Below are 13,743 nucleotides of genomic sequence, written 5' to 3' on the forward strand. Positions count from 1 at the left end.
TGGAGTCTGGAGTCGGGGTTTTAAAATGAAAAAGCTCTAACAACAAGTCTGTTCACCTTCTCCTGACCTCATGACACCAGTTTCTGTCTCTGTGCAGGTTTGGGGTTTTTTAGAAAATTGTCTGACATTTCAAAATCTGGTATTAGAGGCCAAATGAAAAGTTAGACAAAAGACGGAAAGGCAAGGCAAGTTTATTTGTATAGAGCCTTTCAGTTACACAATGCTTAGGCAATACAAAGAATGTGGATGATAATCGTGTTTTGGAGCCAACAAAAGGGAACATCTTTTTAGCAGCATTTGTTTACACACTCAGCAGACACAGAGCAACATTAGCATTCATTTGCTTTCAGATTTGTGTTTCTGTTCACCTGATGAGTGTAGGTCAAAAAATAACTCTCTTTTTAGTTTTTAATTTGGCCTCTACCAGCTCCGGAAGGAAATATCTGGCTTTTCAGCTGCCAAATGCACCATCATGTTCACAGGCTAGTTGATAACTATGTCTTTCTGCTGTTTGGTGCTGGACAGGAAGATAACAGTGGTTGTTAAGAGCTTTTTCTCTGGCAGCTGCCTGCTGCTGCTGAAAATGATGCTGTTTAGACTGAATCAAAACATTAAAGTTACAGGCAGCAAAACCAAAGCGAAGAGCTAAAAGACAATCAAACACCCATTAGCTGGGTGGAGTTGAAAAGTTGGGTGTTAATTCTTTGTGGTTTTGGCACTGCAAGTGACCACTTTCAGTTTACACATAGCTATTTGATCCATGGTTAATATAAAAACATCATTTAGCACAGCTTTAAAGCTGAGATGTGTAGATTTGGACTGTTTCCAGCTCCAGCAGTACACAGAATGCACTCTGCTACAACACCACCAGCCTTGGATCAGAGTCAGGGACACTGAGAACCATGAGCTGAAAGCAAAACAGACTTCACTGATTTTTTTTTTTTTTGTCTCATTTTCATACAAACGTTTGTAACCGTGACAACACAGTGTACATGTTGTAGACTAGATGAAGACAAAATGGTATACTTTAGATGAACTGTTAACATCAGTTAGCTGTCATTTAAATAATAGACTGATCTGCTGTCAGTCTGCTACAAGGCCATCATCCTCGTCCTCTGCCTGCTGTCTGTCTCGGTCTCTCACTGTTTCAGTGATCCACCATTAAATCCTTATATTTGGGTCAGGCTAGAGAATTCTGAATCTAGGCTACAGATATCTGAGTCTTTAGTTTACAGCGTTTCTCCAAACTAGATATAGATTTAAATGGTTGTAAACCAACTAATTCCTGGGCAAACTACTTCTTCTCACCTTTGACTGCTCCAGATACTAAAATGTGTTTTAGATAAAATGTGATGTCATTTGTTGCTACTTACAAATTATGTTAGTGTTAGAGATGAGGCATCAGATTTGAAAATGCTTAGGCTCTCATTTTCAGACACTGTTTTCAGTTTCACTCCTTTACATCTGTCATTATCTTTGCTGGGTTTGTAAACACTGATTCCTATCTTGTTCCTAAATATGTTACGCCCCCGCCTCTTCCTCAACTTCCCCTTACCAGCTGATAACACGGCAGGTCATCAGTCCCAGTTAATGATAATACAAAGTATGAAGCTGTTAAGAAGCTTATAGGGCTGCTGCTTTACAAAATCGTTTTTTTTTTCACAAGCAGCAGCAGTTCTGAGCAGGTACTACTACTGTTTCTGTGACAGAGATCATTCAGCAAGATGACAGCTTGATGTATTAATGAGGAATCAGATAATGCATGGACTGCTTTGTCTGCCAGCTGTTTGTTCATTTCGTTTGAAGTACAGATCTTGTTTTATCTAATGAGAGTGACGGCAGTGAGTCAGCTATGAATGAGTGATAGATTACTCAGCCAAATACATACACACACAGACAGACAGACACACAGACACACAGACACTCACAAAGACATTGGGCGCAAGCCATTAAAAACATTCCAAACATGAGATTAGACCTCAGTCACACCATGTTTTTCCTGATGATCACATTATGCAAGCACACAAGAGGTTTACAAAATACCTGTAGAGTGTAATGCAGAGCAGATCAATGACACAGAACAGTTCCTTTATGTTCAAAATAACAGGAACATTTAAACACCTTCATGTAAAACTAATTAAACCTGTGTGTCAAATGTGCTTTTGTCTGTATAAAACTACATTCTGGGCTGAGTCTAATGGGAAATGTTCTTATGTGGCTGACTGAAGCAGCAGTGAGATTTTTAACTAGATCTTACTGTAAATGGCACAGCACACAGCGTATGCACATGTTGTATAGATGTAGTGATTTTCAGAGACAATTGTGTGTTGTTCATGTCTCTACTGACATAATGAAGAGTAAGAGGAAGTGTCCTGTTTTTCCTCTGATGGCTGCTTTGTGTTGAAAGAAGCTTTACCGTACTGTACAAGAGTAATGTCAATAAATCAAGTATGGGAGCAGTACAATGTAGTCTAATCTGAAAGGTCTTCTTATCAACGTGTCAGCGATTTAATCAGCATCTCATGGTCTTCTTTAAAGACCCTCTTCAGAAGATCATTAGATGTAGTAAAGTTTGTACGTGGACCTTTTAACTTTGATTATATTATTTTATTTAACACATTCACATTGTTCACACAGGTCAAGGATGAACTTTCAGGTTCAAATGTCTGAAAGTTATTTCTAATGAAGGGAAGTAATGAAAAAAATTACATTGAGCAGTGTCATTGCATCACACGCTCTCCCCTTTGTGAGTGTTCGTCAGCTGCTACGGCACATTTTAACTGTAACTTATGAGAACTGTTTGAGAGTGATTTAGTTATTTTATGATTATCTTGAGCAATAAGAGTTAATCAATCTTCAGAATTTTTATTGCCCTTTCTTCCCTTTTTCCTTCTTTGCTCTTTTCTTCCTATTCAAAGAACTGATAATGTTATCCCTACAGTAAATATGCAGTGGTTTCGACATTACAGTAGACGTCATTTTGTAGACATATTTGATCACATTTTTGAAGCATTTTTGATTTAAGCATCTGTTCCTGAATTAGTTGATACTGTAAATACACTGTGATAACCGATGTTACAGAAAAGGCTACTACCTAATATTAGTGAGTGTGGGAAAGCAAACCCTTAAGGTAATTTTGATTCAGTTATCTCCCATGTTTATATGTCTATCATTCCACGCAGGATTTAAGGCAAAATTATATTAGAGTTAAAGTTAATTAGGAATGTTATATTTTTCATTTCCATATAAATACAGTCATCCTTCAACGGCTGTAAATATTTCAGGCTAATCAAGACCAAGTTGAGCTTTATTGCCTGTTCATAAGAATTCAGTCAGTCACTTATGTTCGATGGAAGAAGATTTTTAGGCTGACTGCAAACATCTGGAATTGTGAGAATGTGAGACAGACATTGATGAAGTGTAGCTTAATGTCAGTCACAGCTGTAGGTGACAGTGACTGACTGTCTCTTGTTTTTCTTGTTTTTGTTTCTACTATAGCTGTCAGTGATGTCCAGATCTTAGACACAGACTGAACCCCCCCTCCCATCATGGATTCCAAAAAGCCGGGGATGCTGCGGCACCTCCGCCAGAAGATGCTGCCACACCTCCGGCGAGGCAAGACGAGTCCAAGTAAGCAGCTTGTCCAGCTGGAGCACACCATGGACCATCGGATGAGCTCCTCCGTACCTGACATGAGGGACATGAGGCAGGAGTGCACCCGCATCTCCTCCAGCACGCAGCTCCAACAATACAACACTTCCAGCTACAGCAGCCCCTCCACACCTCTTGTCAAACCTTCTAGAGGCCAGGAAGGAGGTGGGAGTGGCCTGAACATGGGAGTAGTTGGTAGAGGATCTGGGAGGAGTGAACACAGACTGAGTGCGCCTGCAGACTCCACAGACTGGGCTTCCTCCCAAGAGTCATTCAGCAGTCTATGTGAGGTGGAGAGGAGCTCTCCGGAGACAAACTACAGACCTGCCAGGGGCATGGAGCCTGAGGAGCTGGCCCTGCCGGAGATGATGACTGTCTACAGCCCGGACCTTCCCTCTGTAGAGGTCTCACAGGTACGGAAACTTCATGTGAAAAGTTGTATCAGTATTTAAAAAAAAAAAAAGACCAGTTTTTAAAACATAAGCAATAGTGTGCAGATGGCCTAATAAAGATTCCAGTTTCTCAGGTGGCAGCACTCAGAGAAAGATTTTAGTTTCCAAAATATCTTGTTTTGGATTTCTGTATTCATTTTTAGATTAATACTTTTGTAGAAACACTAACACCAAGTAGAATAAGCTTGTAAAGTAGTGAATATTGTTTTCCTGTAACACACAGGTAAAGAGATAAGGTGCTTCTAATGAAGTGGCTGGTTTATTGTACATTGGCGGGTCTGAGGTATTAGGTGTGTTTGCACAGGACATATGAAGTTTAACTTGGAGGAGCTGGATAGAGTTGAAATTGGAGGTCCTTCCAAACTCAACAGTCTCAAGCAGCACAGGGTAAACTGTGTGGCTGCGTGTGTTTTTCTACTGCAATGGCGTGAGATTCAATGACTCACGTTTGAGTCGAACATCGTGACACTTTTGACAGTGACAAGGATCTGAATTTGAACGTGAGTGTCAAACTCACATGGTCTGAAGAGATCAGTTAGGTACATGTAGAAATTTAAAATATCCCATCTAACAACCTTTTGTTTAAGTGTTTCTCCTGGTATGATTGCATGGGTAGATTAATTTATCGCTGACTGACTATGATCTTGTCTATCGTGAAGTGTAAATTCAGTGGTAGCCAACAAGTTCTAGCAGGTACAGCAACATTTTCATAGCTGAGGAACTGACCAAGGCTCCCAAATGGGGAAAAAAAGTCTGTAAACATATTTATACTGTTTTATATTTATTTATGTTTTCAAAACTGGCAGTTTTCCATCTTTTCAAAATGTTTGACACTCAAAAAATGTGAACAATTATTTAGAGATATTTTATCTTGATGTAAATATTTGTATATAGGCCGATGATCGTTCCACATATTTTGTGCAAATTATACTGAACACAAGAAAATAGCATCAGAAAAACGTGCTGGATTTTGAAATGAATCTTTGTCTCTATCCTTTCACTTACACAGTTTAAATGTTATAAAAATGATTTAACTCATGCATATATTTCCTTTTAAAGGTCAAAAATACTGTAGTCAAGTCAAATACATAAACTTTGCTGTACACAATAGAGAGTGTATTTTTGAACACAGTTGAAAACTATTGGGGTAAATAGGATCCCAGCATTTTATTTTTTCAGTGGGCCCACAGAGCAGGTTATTCTAGCCATGATCTCTTGAACTTGCGCTTTTGAAAGTTGCTAAAACCACATCCGAGAACACATTAAATGCACATTGATTAAAAACTGGAAAATCACCATTCTTGTCTTCATTCTTAAGACAGGGACTTAATGCAGATGCATGTTTTTAAACAAACAATAGATGCACCTCATCATGTTTACGTGACAAGTACATAACAAATACTATGGTTCAGAAAGATGATTGGACGTATTCCAATCTTTTACTCAAGTACAAGTACTAATACTACACTGTAAAACTAATTTCAAGTACTTAAGTATTAAGTATTATATACCATTATATTATTATTACACATGCATTAATGTGTAATCAGCATTTAACCGTTCTAGCTGGTAATCTTCTTCTTATTTTCTCAATTAATTCCTAAAATAGAGAGAAATGTTCTTCAGAATTACCCAGAGCTCAAAGTGACACCTTCACACCACTTGTTTTGTCCAACCAGTCCAATCCTTAAAATAGCTAAAAATAAATCAAAATTATTACAAGGGAAAGCAGCAAATCCTAAAATCTGAGAAGGTGGAACCATGAAATGTTTGTCATTTTTCCATCAAAATGACTTAAATGATCACCGAACTTGTTGCCAACTAATTTCTTGTCAAATTTCTAATTGTTTCAGTTCCACTTGTGTGTGTACTGTTTGGTAATTCAGTTTATAATGAAGGATCATATTTTATAAGCTCTTCATATGTTTTTATATGTAAAAATCTTAATTAACTAGTAACTCATGCTGTCAGATGAATGTAGTTCATTATAACATATCTCTGATGTGGTGTGGCAGGGCTATGAAGTGGAATGAGCAGAATGTACTCAAAGTGCAAGTACCTCAAATTTGTACTTAAGTGCAGTATTTGAATAAATGAACAACAAATCCTTCATTTACATTAAACCGCAGTTTTTCTGTTAATGATATATAATACACTGGATATTTCCAGACACAGCTACAATGAAAAATAGCAAGGAATAATATAGTGCATTTTTAATTATGTTTCCAAAACAAACTGAACAGTTTGACTTAGGGCAAAATGCTCTTTCCTTCATGGTTGAAATTCTACAGGGAGGGCCCGAATTGTAGCTACGCTGAACTGAACAACATGGCAGAAAAGCAAATGACCTTTTTTCATTACTATGTTCTTTGGTTTAACTCTGTTCAGTCCCCCAGGATACAGGAATTTTTAATAAATGCTGGGAGGATTTGTCCCAGTGGTAGTAATGCCAAAGAGAGCTCAGTTCCTGAATCTGATCAGCAGACTGAAACGTTTTCATCATCTGGGACTTCACATGCTTTTTAAAATCCTTTTCTTATATCACATGGGGTTTTGGCTTGTATTTATCTTTGTCTTCATAGTATGATAATCATGATTTCAACGGTCATGTGTTAAAGGATGGGGACACACAAAATGTAAGTGCTGTTATCCGGTTTGTGGATTAGTTCATTTATGAGATGATTCTGAGGTGTTACTGAACTGATGTCATTTTAACGTTTATGGTTTCTGCTGAGGATTTATCTCACAAATGGTAACTTCACACTGATGTGAGTGTAGGTTAGTGTGGTGTAGGTGTTTAACCTGAGCTGCATTTCTGTGGCTAAAAGGACTCTTTTTACAGACTGTGTTGACAGACTGTGCCTGTCTGTCAAGTGGCTGTGATAGTGTTTTTTGTTGTGTATCATGCAGAGAGCAGCATTATGTCATCATGTCAGAGTTTAATTCCAGATTATTGTGCTGCGTTCATGACACGATGGGACAGTAGGCTGTGTGTGGTTCAGTGTTCAGTGTGTGCCACCCTGGCTTTTGTGGCCGGTCAGGGCTGGGACGCTGAGCCGGGTGATTCCAGGCAACCGGGTTTTATTCACTGAAAGATGCTCGATTTGGTGGAGAGGCTTAAAGTGATTGAATAATCCATTGCATGGACAGGAAACGCAGATAGCATACAACTGCAGAAAGCCGTCCATAGAGTGTTCTTTTTCACTGTATCAAGAAACAACAGGAAAACATGGTCAAAAGTACAAATTAGATGTAATGGATGTAATGCAAACAGTAAATTTTAGCATGTGAATAACGTGAATTGGTGAAATCAGAACAACATAGTAGATCCTCAGCCACGTTATCATTTTGTGGTTGAAGCCCATAAAATACTAACATTTATAAGATGGCCTTGTGTCAATGTGGACACTACAACTAACATACTTGTTGTTGTTGTTATTATTATAAAAATAGAAATAAATAAACAAACAGACCCTGTGTGCTAAAACCTCTAGTGACAGCATTTTGTGAGTTTATGAATGAATCAGAGAATAAACTGAGATAAAGCAAAGAGTGATATGACTGAATGATGAATTCTAATAAAATCTAACATATCAAATTAAAGAAACTTGGAGTTGTCTTTCCACATGGCTGGAAATCCATCTCAACACTTTTTTGATACTGACCAAAATGTATCCATTAAAAGCTGGCATCAAATATCAGGCCAAATCTTTAACCTTATACATATGTGTTCAATAACTCAGGATTTATATTTGACATTACTCAGTCCAATTTATGGTCATATTCAGATATGGCTATAGACTTGCTCAGAACGTGTCGATGTAATCAGATGCACCATTGCTTTGCTACTGCTAGTAGTAATAAAATAAATAATAATAATAATGTATTGCTTTGTGTGTGTCCAGTCTGACATGGGAAACGAGACTCTGAGTGTGTCGGAGAGCATCAGGGATTTTCCCAGGTCCTTCCTGCTCACCGTCAACCTGAAGGAAGGACGCAACCTGGTCATCAGGGACCGCTGTGGTAAGAACCTCATCTTAGCACTGCTGTTACTGCAACTACTGTACCAGCACTAACACTATTGCTATTACTAAGGCTGTCACAATCAGCAGTACCACTGTATTAGCTTAATCAGGTGTGTGTATGACGATGGGGTGACTCATGATACTTCAGGACAACAGGGAAGTCCTGAAAAAGGAACCCAGATCGTTTTACATATGATCAATACAGTATAATGTACACAGCAGATCTTTCTGTATGTAATCATGTAGCATTGTATTCAGCAGCTGTTCAGAAGTCTAGACTCATGCAATAAAATGGACCGACTTAATGTAGGTAGATGTTAAGTAGTGAAATACCTGCAACACATTCTGAGTCTGATCTTGAGCAAACAACGCTAAATCAACAGGATCTTCAGTGACCGTGAGGTAAATGATTCCTTAATGGTCAGAACAAGGAAGCTGGGATGTTGCAGGAGCAAATAATATTTTAGCATGTCATGTAAACACAGTAGTGGATAAAAAGTGTAGTAGTGGAATTATTCAGTGGAATATTCATTTTCATGCATTGCGTTATCCTCCCGTACTCAATCTGAAAATCAGTGTCTGGTAAGAATTTTGACTTCTCCTCTAACCTGGAGGTTTCATGAGCTCTAAAACTAGAAATGAAAACTTGCGCTCTTGTCAGCATAGTTTCCCATTAGGTGTAGTACATACTGTGCTCACTCACACTGGCCCTGTTCTTATATTCCAGTTACTTCTGACACATGGTTTTACAGTTTGTCGCCTATGATTTCTTTGACCCCGTTTTCATGTTTAGTTTGTCCCTGTTGTCCTGTATCACTGCTGAAACAACACAGAGATCACTCAAACTGTGTCAGCTCTCATCTCGCCTCATCTTAGATTAGGTTCCTAAACTCAAGAAACTTCTGAGAACGATTGAGTCTGTACCCAGAGGAGCGATTGTGATGTTTGAACCTGCCATAAAACATCACTGTGTCCTCTGCCAACACGTGTTTTCTGCTTGCATCGGCCTCAATTTGTGTATTTAGCCTTGGCTTGTTAATGACGGCCCAGGAATGTGTGTTTGTTTGACTCCGGAGACACTAAAGACAGCCGAGTGCTAGGTTAGCTGTGAAGCTCTTCCAACAGCCAGGGCAGGATTCCACAAAGCATATTATAACCTGCCTGAGCCACACCCAGCATTCAGTACGCCAGGCCTTTCACTCTGGGCATATATTTGGGTTGCATTTTTCTGTCTCGCGCGGATTCATATTTACACAACCAGACTCTGGATAAAGATAATGCAGAAAATGGAGAGGGAGGATCGAGGGGCAAGAGGATCTAGTTTCACCACATTATTGTTAAAACCATATGGTCTTTTAAAAGCAGTGCAGAACAACCTTTTGTTTTCCCTTTTGGATCAGATTACATGCACTGCATGCGTGTGCCAACATTTGCTGATGGACAACACTGGTATCTTGTGTAACGCTGTTAGTGTAACATCAAAACCACACACAACCAGGCATGATCTTACAGGACATAGATGCAGAGTAGTTTAAGCTGATGGTCCACAAACTGTGTTTGGTGCCTGCTGCCCTCAACTGGTCGGGTGACAGAACAGCTAAAAGTCACAGACTGTACTTCCTTTAGGTTAAGGTGAAAATAATTTGTCACAGCAGCAACAAATGTGAGATTTAAAAGCATAAAATCTGGATAAATAAATAGTAAAATAGGAGTTCTGTATTCTTAATGCCAGTACAATCACCTTTAGCTTTTGCCCTGTCTGCATGTGATACAGTAGTCCTAAGATCATCTTAATAAACACATGTAGCCTAACTGCTGCTGTCACTTTTCACAGTGGAAGCCGAAATTTGATTGGCTATTGATTCAGGAACTTGTGGTCCCCACGTGTGGGGAGTAGAAAACCACATCCTTCATACAGAAATGAGATGACACTTTGAGCAGGCCGGTCCTCCCTTTTACTGGAAACTGGTACGTTTCCCTTGAAGTTAAGAAACAAGAGTAAATGGCTATTTAGCAACTTAGTTTGGAAATTAGAGGCAGGGTGATTTCATTGGTATTTAATGTATTCAGTCATGAAGACAAGTCAGCCTTGCTTTTCAGCGATGGAATGATATGTGACCTACATTATGACAGACTATGAATTCAGTGAGCAAAACAAACCAAAATTACAGTTTAGGAAGAATATTTTGTGACCTATCAATTTGAACAAAACCTTTAAAAAAGTGTTGGCTATCACTTAACTTAGGTCTGATCAATCAGTTCAGCTTATAAAATCCTTTGGCCTCATTTTCATGCTAAAGCAACAGCTCTACTATGGTCAGTTAGTTAATGTTTAATCCCCAGTCACAGAAGCTATCTCCATCAACAGCTTTGACTGAGCAGCTAGTACAGGGTACTAGTCTGATCAGTATAACCAACATCAGCAAGAAGTATCAGTAAATAATCCAAACTGCATTGTTTTATGTTGCATATCATTTTCAGGTACCAGTGACCCCTATGTGAAATTCAAATTGGACGGGAAAACGTTCTACAAAAGCAAAGTGGTTTATAAAAACCTCAACCCCACATGGAATGAGACCTTCTCTCTGCCTGTGAAGGATCTGAATCAGAAACTGTACATCAAGGTAACGTCTGTGTCACTCTTCATGAGTTCGGTGCATTATCCTGTTAATGTCCTGTCAGTCAGCCAACGTCGGAGAAGCCCTGCAAAGCTGTTAACTGTGTTTGATGTGTCAGGTGTTCAGAACCTGTTTGCATTTCACAGTGTGTTCACACACCAGGATTAGCTTAGTAATTTTTTTTTATTCAGCATTTTTGGAGAAGTCAACACATGAATTAAATGTTTTATTCATCAGTTCTCTTTGCATGAATTTTGCTACCACAGCACTAAACCTCAAGTCAGCTGTAGTTTCAGCTTCCCACCCCTCGAGCTGAAACCTTAGAGCATGCTAGTGCATGTTTTCCAGTTTGCAGCTTTTCAGTTCAGTGAATCATATTTACAGTAAGGACACGTTTGTGTTGTAGTGGGCATGGTCAGTCTCTGCCCATTGCTGACAGTAATAAAACAGCTGTCATCACAGTGAATGAGATGCAGTGCAGTCACCAATTCACTATTACGACTGTCTCCATGATGCTCTCCATCTCAGCACTCTCCTGTTGTTTGGCATGACACAGGTATATGACCGTGACCTGACCACTGATGACTTTATGGGCTCCGCCAGTGTCGTCCTGAGTGATCTGGAGATTGACAAGTGAGTGCCTCAGTGAGAGTAAGGTGGTTAAGTCTGTAGCATATATTTGAACTTTGAATATACATGAACATTTTTGATAACAATCCCTTAATTTTTTTTTTTTTTTTTTTTAACTGTGACCATGACATGTACCAGTGCTCTCTGATGGATAAGCCATGTAATGGTGACATTTTTCAAGATTACTTTAAACACATCCTTGACATTTTTGTACTTCAGTTTCTCATGACGTACTGACTGACATTTATACTAACAAGAATGCAATCATGTGAGAATGTGCAATTTCCCCATTGTGGGACTATTAAAGGTTTTATCTATCTATCTATCTATCAGCTATTATCAGCCAATGTGTCACCCCGGTCAAGCTCAACAGTAGCTATTCATTCAGAGTGCAGGTAGTGAAGGAGCAGTAATGTTTGTCCCTTAACTATGAACAGTGAAGCTACAGTTTCACTGTTTAGATGTGTTGAACCAGTGGTTTAAACAGGTCAGGGTTGGTGTACTTTCTGACTCCTTGTCACAGATGGTGGACATTTCGTCACACTCGGATTGTCTGAAATTGGGGCCCTAATAATAATAATGAAAATAAAAACTAATACACATACACACAAATCCACACACTGAGATTCCACTGTGTAAAGTTACCCTGAAATAAATGCTCTATTTGTGAAGTTTATTTTCTGCATGTTTCTTGAACTATGTGGCAGAAGCATTGATTCAGCTATGTTGTAAATCTGACCCCTTATTAATTGGAGACTAACACAAAAACATGACTGACTAAGGCCACCTCTCTGATACTATGTCAGCAAAACTGAACATGGAATAAAAGTAACATTTACTGTAGGTCTGTTGTATTGGATTGTAATAGACCACAGAGGTGTACATTAATAATAAACTTGAGGCTCATATTTTTAAAAATAATGTACCTGCTTCCGCAACCCACACTAAACCACATAACCCACATCCAGTGCTGGGTGTCACCTCACTACTCTGCTCTGCTCTGATATAGATCAGTTAAACTTAAATTGAAGCTGAAATTCCACCCCCCCTCCTCCAGAGTCCACGAGCTGTCCTTGCCCTTGGATGACCCAAACAGCCTAGAGGAGGACATGGGCAGCGTGCTGGTGGACATGAGTCTGTCACTCAGAGGTGGAGACAGCAAAAAAATCCAAGTATGGCAAGCTCCCATATTTGTTTACTGCATGTTTTCTGGCAGTAGGGATTGTTGTTGTGCATTATATTCATTCAGTGTTTAAGTTTTTACTTAATTTTTCTGTCTGTGTCCTACTAACCAGAGTGTTTTTGTTCTGCACCTAACATGCATGTTCCTGTCTGCAGCGGTGGCCCCAAAAACGAAAACGAAGTATTAGGGTAAGGCATGATGGAGGGAAAACACTGGACAGACATTAAGTGACCTTTACTTTGGTTAACTTTCTACATATTTCTGTCAAATGTAAAAGAGAGACTTCACTGCATCAAGAATAAGAGGATATAGTGAGAGACTGAAGATTCAAAGGTTCAAAGATTCTTTATTGTCAATTCGCTATATGTGCAGGACATACAGGCAAATCCAAATACTGTTTCTCCTTCACCAAGTGAGAGGTGCCATTAAGTAAAACAAAACACAAAACACAAAACAAAAAAAAAAAAAGAATAGAGGAGAAGAGATAGAAAAGAGCTTCCACCTCCACCATCATTCTAATTTTTGTCTCTTTGCACTAGAGGGCAGCAAATCACCACATTTTTTGAAAATAAAAACAGTGTGGCTTTTGAGACAAATTAAATTTGTATAAATACACCCACACACACACACAGATAGATAGCTTTATCATTGTGTATGGATTTTGATAAGATGTTTTCACCCACAGAGCAGCTGCTAAATGCATGTTTTCTGACTAATCATACCATTCTCTGTACATGCCATCATCATCTGTAGTGCATGAACCTGTCGGTCTGTGAAAGGCAGTTCTTCCTGGTATAGCGCAACCACCACATCAGTCATCTTTGCTCGTTTCTAGTCAGGAAACTGTTGACCGTGTCAGCATGTTTATAGATTGACTTGCAACCACGTGGTTCTGTATTTGTAAGTTGTTTACATTACCAAACAGGTGTACCTAACAAAGTGTGCACTGTGTGCATGTTTCCCCTGCTACTGCAGATACTTACTGTAGTCTGCCAAGCACATTCAGTGCAGCACGTTAATTGAAACATGATTTTCTGCTTATGCGTGAGGCAGAACAGAGTCAGACAAGACAGCAGTGTCAGCTTGATCTGTGTTAATTAAATCTGGGATAAATTTATCTCCCTACAGCACTGTGTCTTCGTGTAGGCTCAGCTAATTATCTTAGAATATGGCTCGGCTTCCTA

At 39.1% G+C, this 13,743-nt stretch overlaps 1 protein-coding gene across 2 annotated transcripts in view; it reads left to right on the plus strand.

The window, feature by feature from the left end:
* LOC121194103 (multiple C2 and transmembrane domain-containing protein 2-like) overlaps positions 1-13,743 on the plus strand; it is a 33,280-nt gene that overhangs the window by 2,893 nt on the left and 16,644 nt on the right. The window contains exons 2-7 of one of the 2 annotated variants that reach the window (XM_041056768.1): positions 3,499-4,064; positions 8,009-8,126; positions 10,610-10,752; positions 11,303-11,379; positions 12,434-12,548; positions 12,715-12,747. In XM_041056768.1, coding sequence (XP_040912702.1) covers positions 3,549-4,064; positions 8,009-8,126; positions 10,610-10,752; positions 11,303-11,379; positions 12,434-12,548; positions 12,715-12,747 — 1,002 coding nt within the window. In that variant the 5' untranslated portion in view covers positions 3,499-3,548. The remainder of the gene's footprint in view (positions 1-3,498; positions 4,065-8,008; positions 8,127-10,609; positions 10,753-11,302; positions 11,380-12,433; positions 12,549-12,714; positions 12,748-13,743) is intronic. The other variant, XM_041056850.1, reaches the window with a different exon arrangement.

Source organism: Toxotes jaculatrix, chromosome 1 (genome assembly GCF_017976425.1).
Source record: "Toxotes jaculatrix isolate fToxJac2 chromosome 1, fToxJac2.pri, whole genome shotgun sequence".
NCBI classification, from domain to species: domain Eukaryota; kingdom Metazoa; phylum Chordata; class Actinopteri; family Toxotidae; genus Toxotes; species Toxotes jaculatrix.